The sequence below is a fragment of the Piliocolobus tephrosceles genome, chromosome 7, assembly GCF_002776525.5.
Source record: "Piliocolobus tephrosceles isolate RC106 chromosome 7, ASM277652v3, whole genome shotgun sequence".
Taxonomy (NCBI): domain Eukaryota; kingdom Metazoa; phylum Chordata; class Mammalia; order Primates; family Cercopithecidae; genus Piliocolobus; species Piliocolobus tephrosceles.
In genome coordinates, this window is record NC_045440.1 from 138,086,054 (window position 1) to 138,104,995 (window position 18,942).

The following is an 18,942-nucleotide window of genomic DNA, read 5'->3' on the forward strand; positions in this document are numbered from 1 at the left end:
AACAGCAGAGCCACTGGGCACTCTTGTCTGCTTCTGACTTCAGTAGAAACACTCTAGTGTTTCCCAATGAAGTGAGATGCTGGTGTTTGGGTGACACACATTTTTCTTTTTCATCTTAAGGATGTATCCATCAAATTTTATTTACTCTTTTTCATCAGCGAACACTGAATTTTGTCAAATGCCTTTTCTGTATCTATGAAGGTGACTGTTTCATATTATAATGGATGTTAACATGTTACCTTTCCATGAGACCACTTGTCCCTTGCATTCCAGAATAATCCCCACAATATCATGATGTATTATTTTTTTCGTATGTTGTGGATTCTGTTCTAAAAACCTTCTCCTAACCATTAGATGCCCTGTAAAGTCCTTAGATAAAATGAGGGTGATTTTTACCCCCAGGAAACGCTGAACATTGGCAATGTCTGGAGACATTTTTCAGTATCTCAACAGGGGATGGGGTTGGGGGGATGATGCTACTATTAACTAGTGGGAAGAGGCCAGAAATGCAGCTAAACAGCCTGTAGGGCACAGGACAGCCTTCCACAATAAAGGATTGTCCAGACCAAAATGTCAACAGCGCGCTGAGTCTGAGAAACCCTGCCTTAGGTAACTGCGATTAGTCCGTGGTGGTGATACCTAGTATCTGAAAAGAGAGATGGTTATTGGCTCTTATAATGAAGGTGTGTTTTCAGCAGGTGAATGGTTCCAATTCCTAAGGGAAAAAAAAAACAAAAACAAAACCAAAAAAGCAACTGGGAGCATGAGATCTCCACAGAAGGAGAGCAGAGCCTAGAATCCGGAAATGGAGCCTTTTCTAATTCTCTCAGTGAGGATGGCAATACAATGGAATCCTTGCCTTCCACTCTTTCAGATGCAACATCTGAAACTCTGGATTTGTGAATAACGTAAGTAAAAGTGTCAAGGTAAATACAAACTTTCACAAAAGAGTCTAAATTCAACCCAGAACAAGAATTCACAGGCTTGGCCCAGATCTTACCCAGTTATACCCCTCAGACACGAGACATAATTTGAAAACGTTTCAGAAGTTTCCCAACCAGAAAATCTAATGTTCTGAGGAATGACTGTCCGTGCCTAGTATTTGGGCTGGCCTGGCTTGTCATTTGTGTTTAGAAATGTCAAGATTAATACCACACTTAAAAAAATTACCTCCCACTTGGGGTCTCCATCAATTTCCACCACCTTCAAGCCATGTTTGTTCTTCAAGTGCCTATTGAACTCCCATTTGGTGCCATACACAAAGCTGCAAACGGGACACTTCAAACCACCTGAAAGCACAGACAGAGGTTAAAAAAAAATGTGTTCATAATACATAACAATGCAACAGTTCCTCCTTCTATTCAAATGCCTCAAATCTAGTAAGTATTATTTTGTCTCCAGCACTTATATTCAATTCAAGCTTACCTTAGTATTGGAACACAATAGCAACAGTGTATGTTTTTCAAGGCAGAGATTTTAAAACTTAATGTACTTTTTTTATTTGTTGAATAAGCTTTTGCAGACAGCCCAATATGTGCCCAACAGTTTAAATGCCAGAGAGAACTAAGATAACTAACATAATTCCCTTGGCCAGTGAGTAAGTGGCTTAAACCATTCTTTCATTTTTTTTTTTTTCATTTGTAAATAACAAATAATTTAGAAAACAAGAACAATGGAAAGGGAGTGTCTGCTTTTCTTAATCTCTTTTGTCCCAAAACACTAAGACCAGGAGCCAGATTCTCAGTCTCCTTCACGTCAGAAGCTAAGTCACTGGCATAAATTCCCATGCGAATTTCCCAGTAAAGAACAAATTTAAAAGCTGGTCACATCCTGAAATGTCTTTATTTATTGAACTGATTAAATTTTACACATGGTCCAGGAAGTGTTTAGATGCTTTAATTAAGAGAATGTACAACTCTAGGTTTAAAAAAAAAACCCAAAACTGGAGAGTCACACACAAGAGTATCTTTCCACAATTATATTAGAAGCAGCAACTAAATTGCAGCCTAGACAAAAGTCTCTTTGAACAGATTGTGCCTTCAGAAGCAAATCCCAGGCTCGGGAGACTAAGGGTAGTGCTGAGGCCAGGCCTCTAGTCTACTGGCCTGAGCTAGGCTGACTGCTGGCACCACCGGGCCACCACCCTGAGCTGGGCCAGGGGAATGAGCCCTCTCACCAGCATCCCCAACACCACAGCTGCCTGGAACTGTGGGCTACCCGATTCCAGCAGTCATTCCCTAGTCGCAAACTCTGGCCTCCCGTCCTTCTCTGCCATGTCTTCTCTATAGTCCGCATGGTCTCTCCTCTATGCCAGTGCTTCTGCAGCATCCCGGAATCTCAGACCTCCTGGCCAACAAAATCCCCAGCATGCACCTTGTCAGAGAGTGTGCTGCTTCCCTCTCTTTCTTTGACCACACTCTCCTCTAAGGCCTCTCAGGTGGAGGCTGCTCACGCTCTTGAGCCCCACGCAGGTAAGGAGGATGCCAAGCCCGGGCAGGGCAGCAATGCCACCTCCATGGTAGAATAGGGGCATTTCCCCATCCTGTCCCTGCTACCCACAGTGCCAGACCCATCAGACAATTTGGCACCTGGCCCTCTCCACTTAGATACTGCAATATCCGTTGACTTTAAGGCCAAGAACCTTCCCTACCATTTCACAATCTGTGGAGTTTCATTCAGTCATGCATATGATTATTCAGCACCACCCACGGGACTAAATCCAAGCATCCCACTCTGACGACTATCGGCCCTCTGGCCCTCTCTTACTTTCACTATCATTATTCTTCGATTTCTGGAGGAGCTTCAGTTTGCATCCCCTCCCATTTTCTCTCAACCTATCCCTATCTCTGCTCCCCTCTCCAGAGCACATTCCAGAGCCCAAAACTTACAACTTTTATTGGCAAAGCCCTCCAAGTCCTCAGCCACTTCTCTTTCTCTCAAACCTGCCTGGCAAATCCACAGTCCGGCATTGATCCAAGCCCCAGCCCTCCCTGCTCTGATCCTGGGATGCTGAGGCAAATCACAAAGCCATATGTATTCTTATGGCCACACTTCCAACCTCAAGTATTTCCCTAGTCAACTCTGTTTAATTATCCAGAATAAGAACTGCAATTCCCCATCCATCTCATTAAGTCCCCTACATTATTGTCGACTTCTTCTTTCAATCTCATCCTCAGTTCTTGTTTCCTGCTTCATAGTGAGAATATCAGGTAAGAACTTTCCAGACCTTCTTGTACTATACATTTCTGTCCCTCTGCACCTGCCTAGGCCTGGCCTGATGCCAGTTGTGAGTAAGAGTTCCCCTCTGCCTTCCAAGACCCCTTTCTCCTCCTTCTAGAGCACAGATCCTCAGCCCTGTTAGACTCAATGCCCCTTTCTACAACAAGCAGTTTAAGATTCCTCCATCATCCTGAAGTTTTTTAAAAGCCCCTCAAGTTTTGAAACCCTGCATGGGTGCAAGTACCACTCCACTGAACACTCTGTTCCTCCAGCCTCCACACCTTTCTGCTTTCCCTGTCCCATGGCTGGGTGGCTGCACCCTCCTACTCTGTCCCGTGTCCCCTAGGCTGGGTATCCAGACATCCTTCAGGGTCTTCCTCCTGCCCAGGGCATATATTATCCACAAACTAATGACTTTCCTATTTGTAGCTCCAGCCCAGACTCCTGTGCCGAACTCCAGCCTGGGATGCCTCCCCACAGGTAGACAGGACTGTGCATCCCAGTGCCTCCCACACCTCCTGGCCTGGCCACTGCAGGGTTCTGCACAGATAGGAGCAACCATCTCCTAAGTGCTCTCTCAGCAGCTATTGTCTGTCCTCCACTGCTGGTCCGCTTCCCACCCAGCACACAATATGGTCTTTTGAAAACACAGACTAGATTACAGCCTTAGAGGTACAAACCCTTCCAATGGTCTTCTGTCTCACCTACAATAAAATCCTGACTCCTCCCTGTGGCTTGTGAGTCCCACCTCCCTCCCTCTCTTCCTCATTCTCTCCCTTCTCTGCCTTTTGCACTGACCAAGTTCATTCCCTTCCTGGGACACCTGCTGAGCCTCCTGGTTCACAAACTCTTCCCCAAGATCTCCATTTGACCTTCTCCTCCTCTTTAAGCACCACCTCTTCAGAAAGGCCCTCCTGGGACTTCTAGCGAAAGCAGCCCCACCAAACACACAGAGCCATCAAATTGTCAGTCTGACACTGTATTATTATCTTTCCTACACGTCTTCATTGTCCTTCCTCCCTTCTAAAGTGGCACCTTCTGAGAGCGGGGACTTTAGGGGTATCATCCACTTATTCGCTGTTCAAGCCGTAGCACCCGGCATCTAGCTTCTCCTCAATCACTCTGTCTTGCATCACTGACTCTGGGTCTTGGCAAATCCTCTTCTTTCTTTAGCTCCATCTCCAACCATCCCTCTGCTCTCCTTGGACTTCTGTACTTCCCCTCTGTACACATCTGTTCCCTCACTAAGTAAGTGTGTTTGGTGTTATCCAGGGGCCTGCCTCGGTGCTGCCCTATCTTCCCCTTTCCTTCACAGCCAGGATTCTGTCGAGTCTCCACTTCCAAGAACTCACCAGAAAGAGGTGCCGTTAGTGATGCCTGGGGTGGACAACAGGCTGGGATGCAAGTGGTGGAGGACAGCATTCACGTCTCCTCCATCTTTCAAATTTTATTCCATGGGAGAGTAACTGCCCTATTCAAAATAATTACTGAAATTAAGATTATAAATCTAAACTAGAAAAATAATATGAAGTAATTGCTTCCCTGTCTCTCTTCATTACTTAGTCCAGTGGTTCTAAACTATGGGCAAGCTTCCTCCCAGACAGGCAATGTATGGAGGAACTTTTGGTTGTCACAACTGGGGGGTGCCTAAGGCATCCAGTGGGTAGAGGCCAGGGATGTTGCTAAATACCCTACAATACACAGCACAGCCCCCAAAACAAACACTGGCCTGGCCCCAATGTGAGCAGTACTGAGGTTGAGAAGTCCTGCCTCACACCATAACATGCTGCTTCCTGCACTCAGTTCTCTCCTGGCATTGCACATGTCAAGATCAGCTAACGTCCTCATTGGTTAATCCAATGAATACTCTTCACTCTTTATCTTACCACTAGTACCACCACCAATACTACTAATAACAATTAACAACAAATGTCTTCCACTAACTGGGCAGTTACCACGCATCAGGCACCTCATACATCAAGTCATGGTTTCTTCCCAAAAGCCCAATGACACAGGCATGCTTAGCTTGATTTATACAGAGGCTTGGGATGGTGAAGTAACCCTTCTGAGGTCACACTGCAAAGCTAAGAACCGAATCTAAGTCTAACACACATCCTTAACCCCAGGCTTTGCTATTGTCCAGTGTGACTTCTGTGCATTATATGGCGATGCTGACCAGATTCTCCAGTCAAGATCTAGTCTTTTGGGGCTTCTATGACACCACTCACTCCTGGTTCTTCTACTAAGCACCTCTCCAACTCAAATCCCTGTACAGCCTCCTCATCCTCTGTGTAGAGTCCTAAAGCCTCACGAACAGTCCCCTCTATATGTCTGATATGCAGGTCCAGTGATGTCCCAAAGTATCCCACCTCCCCAGTATACATGTGAGCTGAACAAACCACTAAGATGCTTATACTTAGGCAACAAAAGAGCTGAGCTGACCACTGAGTGCATCTCAGGCTACCATGTTTATGTATTGCTCATTAGGGTACTTGGGAAGAAATGGAGGAATTCTGTCCTGATATCAAGGTTGTGTGGACAAATTATACCAGATAAACCTCACAGGAATGTGGCCCACATTTAATCATCTCCCAGATGCAGTTTGGATGTGCTCAATCTCCAAATCAATTCCATGTCAGCGGAATCAAGAGAGAGCACTGTTCTATTATTAAGATTTCTGTTCTATCAGCTGAGGTGGTGGGTGATTTTCCAAATAGTCACTAGTACAGAGGCCAACCTGCCAGCCACTATGCAGCCCCAGCACCTCCGCCCACTATTTCCGGACCCCAACTCTGGTAGAGGCGCAGGAGGGCACCGAGGCAGAAGGCACCCACTCTCAGCAGAAAGACTGGCAACAAACACCAAATTCTTAAATTCTAGAACATTCTGCAGAAAAGACAGCTCAGATGGATGTTTATTTTCTGAAACTCAAATATACTGTGCTCTTTTTTCACACAAAAACAAATGAGCTTCTTTCTTGCCCAGAGGATAATTAAACTTCATTTTTAACTTCCTTAGTTATCGCTTTTTAAAATCACATAAAATCATGTCTTTTCCTTCAATCATCTTTTAAAAACCTCTAAGGTATGAGGACCTCTACTTTTTTTTTTTTTTTTTTTTACTAAACTGATGCTGCTTCTCCTATAAAGACTTAATATGTGATGATGAACAAAGGCAAACTTTTAAAGGTTAAATGTAGGCTTTAAAATGAAATTAAAGATTCCCTCTGGGGTATTCTTTAGTGGAAACTAATTCAGAGAGAAAAACATTCTTATATTATGTTTAAATTAAACTTAATATGATAATGCCCCCACATTAATTAAAACTTCAGCCTTTGCCACAGTGACCTTAATTAAAGAACAACAAATGAAAATATGTAATCTACACTGAATGTATAACTATGCCAGTTAATTGATATCAAAGCTAAAATAAATTAATTTCTATTTGAATTCAGTAAATTATTAGGCAATGCACAGTGAAGGTCAACGGAAGACTTGGTGAATCTACTCATGGCACTGATATTAAGTGCACACCATAAAAACCAGGAGTCCTGAAATCACAGTTTCCTCACATAGACTGATTAATCAGGAAAAATATAGAATTTCAAGAGCAATTTAAAAAAAACTGATCACGGTATCCTTTGCTCTTTCTGGAATGCAATATATTCTGGAGGAGTTTCAGGTATTAAAATATCTCTGCTCCTTTGTGGTGCTTGATGTTATTGAAAATTCAATTTCGTTTTCAATAACATAACTCCCAGAATGGCATACAACACTGGGTTGGGCAGTCACAAGACCTGAATCCGGCACTTGCTCAGGTGAGCCAAAGCTTGCTGAAACTCTCGGGTCTTGGTTTTCTCTTCCAGTAAGGTGAAGATGCTAAAGTTCATATTCTTTTTTTTTTTTTTTTCTTTGAGAGGACCACTGCACTAAAGTTCATATTCTTAAAAAAGACACTGAGTGCAGTAGGCAGAATAATGAGCCCCTGAAGACAGCCACATCCTAATCCCCAAAACACGTGAATATGTTACCTTACATGTCAAAAACGATGTGATTCGGTTCAGGATCTTGAGAGGGGGAGGTCATTGTGGTTTCTCCGAGTGGGCCTAATGCTATCACAGAGGTCATCAGAAGAAGAAGGCAGGAGAGAGCACAGACACGCAGTTTGAGAGAAGCTCCACTGGCCATTTCTGGCTTTGAAGATAGAGGAGGGGGCCACAAGGCAAGGAATGTAGGTAGCCTCTAGGAGAGGGATTCTCCCCTAGAGTCTCCAGAAGGAGTATTTGTTAGTACTTTGATGTTAACTTAGTGAGACTCATTTTGGACTTCTGACCTTCAGAACTAAGATAATAAATATGTGTTGCTGGAACATCACACACCGGGGCCTGTTGTGGGGTCAGGGTGGGGAGGGAGGGACAGCATTAGGTGATACACCTAATGTAAATGACGAGTTAATGGGTGCAGCACACCAACACGGCACATGTATACATATGTAACAAACCTGCACTTTGTGCACATGTACCCTAGAACATAAAGTATAATTAAAAAAAAATAGATCTGTGTTGTTTTAATCCACCACGAAGTATGCGGTGACTTGTTACAGTAACTACAGGCAACTAACACAGGCACTGATGGATGCGAATACAGATAAGGATAAGGAATAAAAGCAGGACATGGAATAATTGTACTACACAGATTAACAAGTGAAATATGGAATAGAACTTTGCTGACATTTCACTTCCTATTGTCTCTTAACTCAGTGTCTGTCCTAGGGCCCAGCCAGAGCCCCAGTTCAGAGCTAGGAAATGCTTAAGGGTAGAAATTAACTGGAAGTCACATGCAAGTACTGAAGAGGAGGGCTCCTGGTGACATGGCATGCAATATTAGATCCTACCTGGGACTATCTGAATCCTGTTTCAAATCCCAGCCCCTCTTCCCACAGGATCCTCAAGAAAAAGAGCAAAAGGGAAAATGCCACAGAGGAAACAAAGTACATTTTATTATTAGCCAAGCTGAGGTCCCAAACCCCATGAGAAACACTCAGTAGAGGAACGTAAGTGAGGTCTTCCCATCCACCCATTCCCCTCACACACGCCCCCAAATCTTGGGATCTGAGACACTCTGGATAATCACAGGGAAGGGCTTGGAAAGAGACAGGTCCCAGGGTCAGTCTTCGGTCAGATTAGCAACTAGCCTTGGGGATGACGAAATAAGAGAAAATAAACAGTAACTATGTGTGTGACTTTTCCACAAACTATTTATGATCACCAGCAAATGTGGCCCAATTGTTTAAGAGATGACTATGCCTCTTCCTTCTCCTGCCCTTTCTTCTCCTCCTCTCTACTAAGTGCAAACATCTACAAACTTTAGGGGACATCAAACATGTGAGCGGCAAGGCACAGACATTGAATCAGGAGACAGGGTTTGGCTTGGCCACTTGCTCGCTTGGTGTGACCTGAGGTCAGTTATTAGCACTCCTTTCATTTCCTTATTTTACAATAGGAATGATTATGCCAAGCTCACAGGGCCATTGTGAGAGATAAATTAACACGTAAAATAATAATCAATTACACAGCATTATATCACATCACTAGACGCATGTGCCAATAACTTACTGAATCTGGGCCCTAATAAAAACAATTTTAAAATTAAGATGTCTAAAAATCAAATACATCACCTGTGGGTTACTTCACAGTTTCTGGATTTCCTGCTATGCTATTTTCCCTGAATCTGGTGTAAAAAGCTCATATATGAATATACATCCAAGGTACACATGCATACATACTTACACTTTTCTAATATAGCACTTCGAAGTAACATAAAGATTCTAGCAGATGCCAAATACTAAGACTTCTCCTCAACACTTCTCCTCTTACTGCTTTCTCTTGCTCCAGTTACCCACCCTTACACTTCAATGACTCTCTAAAACTGGGGGACAGAGTCCCCTGGGAGAAGCAGCTAACTCCGCTCCAGGCCATAGCTGAAGGGGATGTATTCCTTCTGCTATAATTAGAATACAGAGCTCTGGCGGGAGCTGCCTAGCCCTGGTCCCCAACCTGGGTAGGAATAATAATAATACCAACAATGATTGCCTTGTTTGACACCAAGTCCCAGTGTCTAGCATGGCGCCAGGCCCACTGTAGGCGATGGGGAGATACATGCTCCAAGTAGAAATATGTGGATAAACGTAACAGTGGCTTTGAGCCATTCATCAAGAACTTACTGTTGGCACTCTCTGGGAATCTTAGAGAATGACATCCAATCTTTGCAACTGCTATGGAGGTGGGCTATGAGCCTTCCTCTTTGGAGGTATATAAATCAAGATTCAGAGAGGTTAAGTACCTGGCCCAAGGTCCACAGTGATCAGAAATCCCAGCCCAGGTCCATCTGACTCCCAAGTCTGTGTTCACTCCAAGTCTCTAGAGAGACTTGAGGGACGGCTTGGAAGCCATTGGAAAGCCCGATAAACCCCATTTTCACCCTTCTACGTGCCCTAGGAGTGAGCAAAAGATTCGTAAAGCTTTTAAGGGGAGGAAAGGGGCAGGCCCACTGAAGCAATACAAATATTTCTTCCTTAAACAGCATGAAACGTGCATTTGTGTGGGAGAATGCCTCAAATCCATATTAATGAATAAGTGATGGCTAAGAGGAATCTGTCTTCAAAGCATCAGATGCACATAAAATATAAGCCAGGAGTACAATATTTACACAGTGCTCAGTACTACCTTAATTACTACAAAGTATCAGAGTTCTGAGGGATCAGTGCATCCAGACAGGCCCTGGTGGCAGAGACCTGGCAACGTCACCCAGTGCTCTCAGGGTGAAAGGTATGTGGGAGCCAAGATACGCAAGCTCATAAGCCAAATGTGCACACATCCCCCAGCTCCATGTTGAGTGACATCAGCACAGCAGTTTAAACTTGGCCATGGTAGAAATATTTACACGACAGAAATTGGCAAATTCTACAAGTCAGGTTTCCCCTCCCTCCTACTTGGGAAGAGCCTACGCAGCCATCCTTTGGGAACACACGGTAAACCACCCAGCAAGCTTTGGGAACACACGGTAAACCACCCAAACTCCATGGAGAATGCCATAGTGCCTTCCTTTAGAAACCTGCAAAGAACAGAAGTGTCTGATGTGGGAACTCTCGGCTCCTTTTAGGCCATTTTCCTGACCTCCTCTGCAGCACTGTACACTGAACCCCTCCCTGGAATCCCGGGATCCTTGTGGCATGGCAGGCAGGAGGATCTTTCCTAGGAATCAATAGCTTTGCACATATCACAGGGTGACACTGTTTAATACAGCTGATACACAAGGGATCCCTGCACGTGGTTTAAAGGAGACTGTAAAATCCTTCTGAGAAAAATATATGTTATTTGTGTTTTTTATGATGTTATTTTAAGACATCTTCCTCTATATCAAAACATGAAATCATAAAGTATAAAGATAGTTTTGGGGGAGTAGAAGAGGAAAATGAAACCAAATGGGGATGGAGAGAGTTACTTGAAATTAATCAAAAGAAAATGAAAAATTGCAGTGGTTCCAAACAATTCAACATTTTCAAACAGTAATTGAATCTGGTTTCATGTTCTCCTTTCATTCTGCTCCCCTCTCCCAGACATAAAAACAACGTGAACTTCGTGCTTCTGAGATTTCTAAACTGTGTTCATACTCCACCAGCCATCTGATTTCAGATTTCTCCTGTCAGAGCACAGCGGCACAAGGCCTCTTAAGAGTCGAGAGACACTGGGTTGTCTCCTTCTTCAACATGGCCCTTGAAGGGAATGGGGGGATAAACATATATACATACATATGCATGCAGGTACATTTGCATATGCAAATGATACATCTATATATATGTACAGATGGCCCTCCATATCCATGGGATGGGTTCAACCAACTGCAGATTGAAAAGATTCAGGAAAAATAAATAAAAAATAACAATACAAAAATCAAAAATAATATAAATTAAAAACCAAACTATAATAAACTACTCACATGGCATTTACATTGTATAAGTTATTGTAAGTAATCTGGAGATGATTTAAAGTACATAGGAGGATGTGTGTAGGCTATACTCAAACACTACACCATTTTATATAATGGACTTGAGCCACCTGTGGATTGTGGTATCTGCGGAGGGTCCTGGAACCAATCCCCCATGGATGCCTAGGAACAACTGTGAATATGTATCTGTGTGTGCGTGTGTGTGTGTGTATGTGTATCTCTGAAAGAGGAACCAAAAGCACCCCTGCAAAGATAAAATATAAAACCCCGCTCCTGTCAGGGAATGGCGACTGATTACAGAGAGTCTTAGGAAGTTAACTGGAAACTTAGGGCATGAAACAGTTCAATCTCAGCACATTTTTCGCAAGGCAATGATGAAAGTTTGGAAGCACAGGGCAATGATGGTATCATCACTCGGATCCTCACGCCTGTCCCAACAGCCACAGTAAACATCTATTTCCTGGCAATCCAACCCAAGAGTGTGAAGGATGTGAAAAAGAATCCCTAACCTGCAACTCCAGTTATTTACTGGGGCTGTAAGCCAATCTATTCTCCCCTCTGTGATTCCTGGACATGGGGCACTGGCGTGGGTCATAAAAAATAATGTGATGGCTCCACAAGTCCTAGATATGTTCAGAAAAAGATATACAAAAGCAAGGACTGAACATGTACTGCATGCACGTGTTTTTTCATTTGATCCTCTCCACCATCGTGGAAGATGACTGTTGTGAACTCCATTCTACAGGTGAAGGGCCTGAGGGCTTGCCCAAGATGCCGCAGCTAAAAAAGAAGAATGCAGATTGGAGCCAGGGCCCTCCCCACGGCATATCCTGCTCCCCAGCTCCATAAAACTGCCATTAAGAAAACGAAGACGCAAGCTCACCATTACCCCCAGATGGATGGCTTTAAAATTATCCTGAGTCTTCTGTGCTGCTCATCTATTTCCGTGCATCAGCCCTGTCACTGAAAGTGCTGAAGGATATAGTCAATTCATTTGTTTTACATTAAGATGCATTTCATGGCTATTACAGCAAGCGGAGCTTCACGCTGAAACAAAACTCCAAGCCTCCCCAGCTGCAGCAGTCTACAATTCCACATCTCTGTTTACTGGGGGCAGATTTCTAAATCTGTCTTCAGCTTCAAATAGTCACAGGACTTAGGAAAGAGGAGCAGTAAACAGTGTGCTGCAATCATTTTTTAGCTGAATTATTGAAGTGTAGATATAAATACAACAGAATTCTCTGTATGGTAACAACACATAAGCTAAGCCCTCTCAAGTGGGAATGTGATTATTTACTGAAATAAAACAACAAAAAACCCCACAAAGTTGTAATAATTTAAAATGAAAAGAGGTTTTCATCAATTCTCATTAGTTTAAATGTTCTAGAATGCCTTTTTTTCTTTTCAGGATGAATAAGTAACAAGCTTACTCAATAAATATTTTTAGATAATCCAAAAAAGTTCACCTATAAATATGCCTACAATAGCATTAGTTATAACTGCAAAGAAAGAAAAAATCTAAAAACCCGACAATGTTCAATAACAGAATTGTCAGTGTTTCCATTCAATATTGAATTACAAAAAGCCCTTAGAAGTCATAATTAGGAAGACAATGTACCAAAGAAAATCAAAATGTTCCTGTTAATGTGAAGTAAAGAAAGACAACTGAACTTTCACCTCTGCGAACTTTATGCACCGACAAAGAATGGAAGGCAATGCTGACAAATAAGCATTGCTGAGGGTAGTAGAATCTGTGGGTGAATTTTCACTTGTCATTTTAGACTTCCACTAAGGTTGTTATAATACTAACCAGGCAGGAAGTAATGCTGACAATGATAAGGATGATGATGACAACAATGATGACAAGGAAGAATGAACATCACTGGCACATTTATGTGTGAGAACTGAACTGCAGGATGTCAGCAGCTCTTCCCATTGGGGGACTTGGTATAGAAGGAAGCAGGCAGGGCCCCAGCTTGCTGGCCCCTTGCCTACCTTGCTGGATGAGCACCTCCGCCGCCAGCTCCCCGGTGCCCACGTTGGCATACTCCTCGTTGGGGTGCTTCCTGTTGTAGTGCCGCTTCAGAGAGCCAGATATGTTGCAGGAGTAATGGCAATGGGCACAGCGGAAAGGCTGTGGGGACAATGAGGAGGCGTTAGAGAAGGTGGGCCCTAGATGTCTGCCTTTGCTGCTGCTCCCACCTGCTGAGCATCTGACACCCAGAAGGTCTAAGATGAGCAGGCCCCATCACCTGTGATATGTTCTAGGGAAAACCACTAAGGCAAGAATGCTGAGACCTGCCTCTGCAGTGACCAACCAAGGTGCCTCAGAGGAGGAGCTGTCTCTACTAAATGAATTTGCTTTTGTTACTTCTTTTCTGTTTTCATCCACCTCAGAATTTAGTTTTTGTTCAAGAAGAAGACAAAAAAAGCAATATAGTAATCTATCTTTTTTTAAGTGAATGACATTAAAAGTAGCTCACATTACAGTTAAGTTCCCTGATATACAGTCAGGAGTCACATAATGACGTTTCACTCAACCTCAGACTGCATATACAGCAGCGGTCACAGCAGTAGGTTCTACCATACAGCCTGCAAGCGCAAGTAGGCTATACCTTCTACATCTGTGTAAGTCCATTCTATGATGTTCTACAACTAAGAGTTTGCTTAAGGACGCATTTCTCAGAACGTATCCCTGCTATTCAGTGATGCGTCACTGTATTTGCTTCTTTAGCTAAATGAATTCCTCCGCAGTATTTGCCTGCAAGCACCGGCATATGCAAGTGTCAGCCATTAGAGAAGTCTAGCAGGTAAAGTCTATTTCTCACGCCCACCTGGTCAAGACAAGGCACTTTTGGGATGAGGCCATAAATGAGTTATGCAGCCTTGTCTTTCCCCTGGCACAATGCTTTGGAGGCTGCATAAATAGTGGGGCTGGGGAAAGAGGCACCTGCTGGGCCCCTGGGGAAGCTCAATGAGACCTGGTCTTTGGCTGCTCAATGGATGTGCATCTCCATCACTGTCAAATTCCATGCCACGGCCCCTGGTCAGGAGCTGCCAGCATGCCCCTGTACTCCACATGCTGTATGATTCTGACAGTGCTCCAGGGTCATTCAGGGCCTGTTTGATGACCCAGCAGCCTTCTAGCCCAGGAGGAGCAGAAGAGCATGCAGCAGCCAAAATGGGAGCAGCATTCTGCCTGGTGCAGGGGACTCAGATGGAGCAAGTCCAGCCACACCTCTGGCCTTGACCAATGATAGAACCTCAGGCAAGTGGTGAAACTTCTCTTAGCATGGATCTTTACGTGAGGCAAATGAGGATCATGCCCATGTCATAAGGTTGTTGTGAGAATTAAATGGTATCATATAAACTGATACCTAAAATGCCGTGCAAAGCATTTCTTACTGATTTTTATCAGCAATTCTATCACAATTCTTACTGGGCATCTGGAAGCTGATGTACCACTGCATCTATTAAGACCTCAAACAATACCTTTACTCCTTAACTGTACAATTCATCAATCTTTTCATCACTGTTGCCTATAAGAGCTAAACCAGCAACAGAAATGTCTGAATGTGAAGTACACCAACAGTAGAGAAAATGTCCTCTCATCTTAGAAGCTTAGATCAGTCCCTCTTTCAAGGGTTCTTCCCTTCAAGTATAAAACTGTGATGCAGTATTCCCACAGAGGCAGATGGGAGGGAGGGAGAAGGGGAGGAGGAGGGAGACGGAGAGAGGAACAGAGGGGGGACAAGGAAAGGGAGGGGGGAGAGGGAGAGAGGGAGACAGAGACAGAGAGAGAGGAGGGAGGAAAAGAAGAAAATGAAGAGGAAAATCTTCCACCTCACCCCCTGCCTAAGTCATACTCCTTCCTCGTAGGACCCTTGCCCACCACCTGCTCCAAGAGCAGTTCCCCCTTCAGCCTTCATGCTGTCACCTCCCTTTCTCAGGCCTCTGCCATCTCCTAGCAAGCAACTCCTGGGGGTGCCTTCTGCTCAGACCTCATGCTCCTCAGGCTGGCTGCCCTATCCCACTGTGGCAGGTGTGACATCGTCATGCCACTGTCACCAGCTTCTGCCATGGCTCAGCTTTCTAGACTTGTTTATGAGATCTGCAACACAGGCTTAACGTCAAATGCTGGCTCTTTCTAACGTGCTGGTCTTGGGCTGGATTTGTTCTTCTGCTCTGATTCCAATGACCATTTTTGCATTGCTGATTGGTGGATCTATATGTTTTGTTGGGTCCTCTCTCCTGAACCATAGACGGGAATTTTCAACTGCCTTCCAGGTATCTCCGCAGGGATGTTCTATAGGCCTCTTAAACTTTGGACTCATATCTTTCTGCAAAATCAGTTCGTCATCAAAGACAGAAACCCACAGCCATCCTTCATTTTTCCTTCTTTCTTACTGTTCAACTGATCACGGAATCTTGTCCAACCTTCCTGGGAAGCCTTTCCAGAGCGCCCCTGTCCTCCTCTCTCTCCAGCACAGAGAAGGAGACCCTCCCAGTATAAAGGGAATACTGCCATCCCCAGAAGGGCCATTCTTGGAAAGATACAGGGCAGTTAATCTGGTCGGTCAACCAGTTCTAAAACATTCCCCAGGGACTTCACCCTACACCAAGGCTCACATTCTGGTTACCGGATGCTCTGTGCCGCACCGTACGTGCTGCGTTTCTACATTAAGTCCCTCGGGTAAGGAATCCTTGGAGTTTGGCCCAGAGCATTTACTAAACAAAAGGACCTGGAACAAAGGCAAAATTTGTCTGGCTTTCTCATCTATCTAGTGCATAGAGAACAAAAGGTCTAAAATTCTAATATATGATTACTGCAAAGCTAAAATAAAAGTTAAACCATTTTCAAGTGCTTTCATCTCTAAATAAGCAAACAGCATGAAGATATTATTTTTGGAATGTTAGCATTTACACAGAAATCAAAAAGTGAAAATGCTATATCGCCAGCATCGGGCAGTCAGTGGGCATAAAACGCAGGAAGAAAAAGGGTGATGAAAATAAGAAATGGTCCTGCAAACCTAGCTTCAGACTCGAGAGCCAATTTCACCCTTCTTGCAGCAGAGCAGATAAACAGCTTCCTGTGAGTTCAGCTCCTTTTCTTCCCCATGCCCATCCACTGCTAATGAGAAGAAAAATTGCCAAAATGTGAGCATATTGGCAAAAAATGTACGTGAGAGCCCAAATGAGGATTCAGTCTCTGAGCTAGCAATTTCTATGAAAATTTTCAATTCTGAGAGTTGAAAGAAACACTTGACTTGGAGAAATCTTTCTCTCCGTGGAAGACTTCCTTCTGTAGCCTCTCCAGCAGTCTGCTGTCTACTTAGTCTCTGCTTCGATGCAGGGGGTTCAAAACATATCCCAGCAGTCTTTTCACTGCTGAACAGTGCAGGGGCAGTTAGGAAGATAAACCTCCCAGTCTCTTTCCTTCATTGGTCTTGCTTCTATCCTTCATATCCATTAGAAACTCATCCATTAGAACCTCTGCATGAAGTCCATCACCACGCATTTTCTGCTGGGGATCTTCTCTCCCTAAGTGTGGGAACTGAGCCCCATCTAGGCTCTTCAACCAAAACAAGATCTGGTATGTGAGGCACTGCCACAGGCCAGCAGAGAATTCTCCTGGGGCTGACGCAGGGGAGGAGACAGGCAGAGGGAGGGAATAGCATCGGTAAGCCACTGCCAGACATAAAGCCTGCTGCCTTATCAATACTGCAAGTCTCAAGGTTTCATTTATGAAGCATATATTTACTGACCTCTGACTGTCCTCTGACCCCCAGGGATACATGGTGAATGAGGCAGAGTTGTGATTCCCTAAATATATACACATTTGGGGACTTAAATATCAACTCCAAAGATTAAATGCTATCCGGGCAAACTAAATCATAGAACTTGGTTTCTAAGTCAGAAACTCACAAACAACAAATGACACTAGATCTCAAAAGGGAAGTTATTTATTCAGAGCTTTCAGGACAGAATTCAGCCTAGAGCTGAATTCTGTCCCGAAGATATAAACTGGCTCCATAGCTCATTTGGAAATGCAACATCGAAGTTCTTATCGTGGTCCAAAAAGCAAGACAGGGAGCTCATCAGCATAGCTATTATTCAGTGTTGCACAGAAGTTCTTAACCAAAGTAATGAGATCTAACATGATAAATATTACTGATTTCTCTCATTTTCACTGATAGCTACTATATGCCAGATAGCTCTCAATGTTTTGCACGGATTAATTCCTATAAGTCTTACATCAAACTCATACGGTACGTGCAATTATTATCCTCATTTTTACAGGTAAGGAAACTGAGACAGGCCGGGCGTGGTGGCTCACACCTGTAATCCCAGCACTTTGGGAGGCCGAGGCAGGTGGATCACTAGGTCAGGAGATCGAGACCATCCTGGCTAACATGGTGAAACCCTGTCTCTACTAAAAATACAAAAAATTAGCTGGGCATGGTGGTGCGTGCCTGTAGTCCCAGCTACTCGGAGGCTGAGGCAGAAGAATGGCGTGAACTCAGGAGGCAGAGCTTGCAGTGAGCCGAGATGGTGCCACTGCACTCCAGCCTGGGCGACAAAGCGAGACTCCATCTCAAAAAAAAAAAAAAAGGAAACTGAGACACAGAATGGTTTAGAGACTTGCCAAAGTTTCACGGTCTCCTAGCCTGGCTACTTGATTTGCATCAGATATGGGGCCCTAGGACCAGCCAACAAAAAAGAGATCATCTGGTTTTCCATTGGCCGATTTTTCCCCTAGCACACAGCCCCCTAAAACTCCAACTGAGGGGGGCACGGGTTGGTATTCTTGGGTCTCCTGGACATAAGGTGATCCAGATCTAAGTATCAACCTCTAGACCAAGGAACCCCACGGTCGACCGGGAGAGATGTGGGCAGTTACTGGGCTATCACTATGAGGCAAGGACTGGGCAGAGGAGAAGACGAGGGTCAATACCAGCCAGGTCAACACAGTGTGCTGTGTGCTGGGTCAGGAAAGTAATGTTAGGCAATGGGAGCCCGTGGGAGGTGTCAGGCGGGACAACGGTCAACTTTCCATTTTGAAATATCACTCTGGATACTTGGAAGTTAAATGGAAAATGGACTTGAAAGGAACAAGACTGGAGGCAGGGAATCAATTATCCAGTTAACTGCAGTGGCATGGACGAGAGATACTAAACGCCTAAAATGAGGCAGGAGAATAAAAATATGGGAAAAGAAGACAACATTTAAGAGAGATGAAGAAGGTAAAATCAGGCAGACCTGATGGCTGGGATGATGTGTGAGAAGGAGGAGGTGGAGCCTCTAGGATGACTCCCAAGCTTCCAGCATGGATGGCAGAAGGCAAGGAAGGCCACCAGCAAAAAGGAAGTTATATGGATAATGGGAGGGAGAGGGTGTATTCCTAGAACGCTGAACATCCCACAGGGTGGGTCTAGAACTCAGAGGACAGCTCTGGGCTGCAAACCCAGATCAGAGCACAGGCAACTAGCAGAGGTCCTAAGACTGAGTGTGGTCATGGAAAAGAGTATATCAAGTGAGAAGAGAAGCAGCATTGGAACAGCACCCTGGAATACAGGAGCAGGCAGGCAAAAGGAGGTGGACTTGGAAGAAGGATGACAGAGGATAGCAGGCGTGGGGATCAGGGGAGTCTGGAATCATGGGATCTGAGGAATAAGGTCCTCCAGGTAGGGGAGGACAACGGAGCTGAGTGCTCTAA

The 18,942-nt window shown here is 44.3% G+C and overlaps 1 protein-coding gene across 2 annotated transcripts in view; it reads right to left on the reverse strand.

Annotated features, from left to right (window-relative positions):
• Positions 1-18,942, reverse strand: part of ZFAT (zinc finger and AT-hook domain containing) — a 236,126-nt gene that overhangs the window by 44,827 nt on the left and 172,357 nt on the right. For both annotated transcript variants that reach the window (XM_023223553.2, XM_023223547.3), the window contains 2 exons: positions 13,221-13,359; positions 1,171-1,289 (listed from right to left, as the gene is read on the reverse strand). In XM_023223553.2, coding sequence (XP_023079321.2) covers positions 1,171-1,289; positions 13,221-13,359 — 258 coding nt within the window. The remainder of the gene's footprint in view (positions 1-1,170; positions 1,290-13,220; positions 13,360-18,942) is intronic.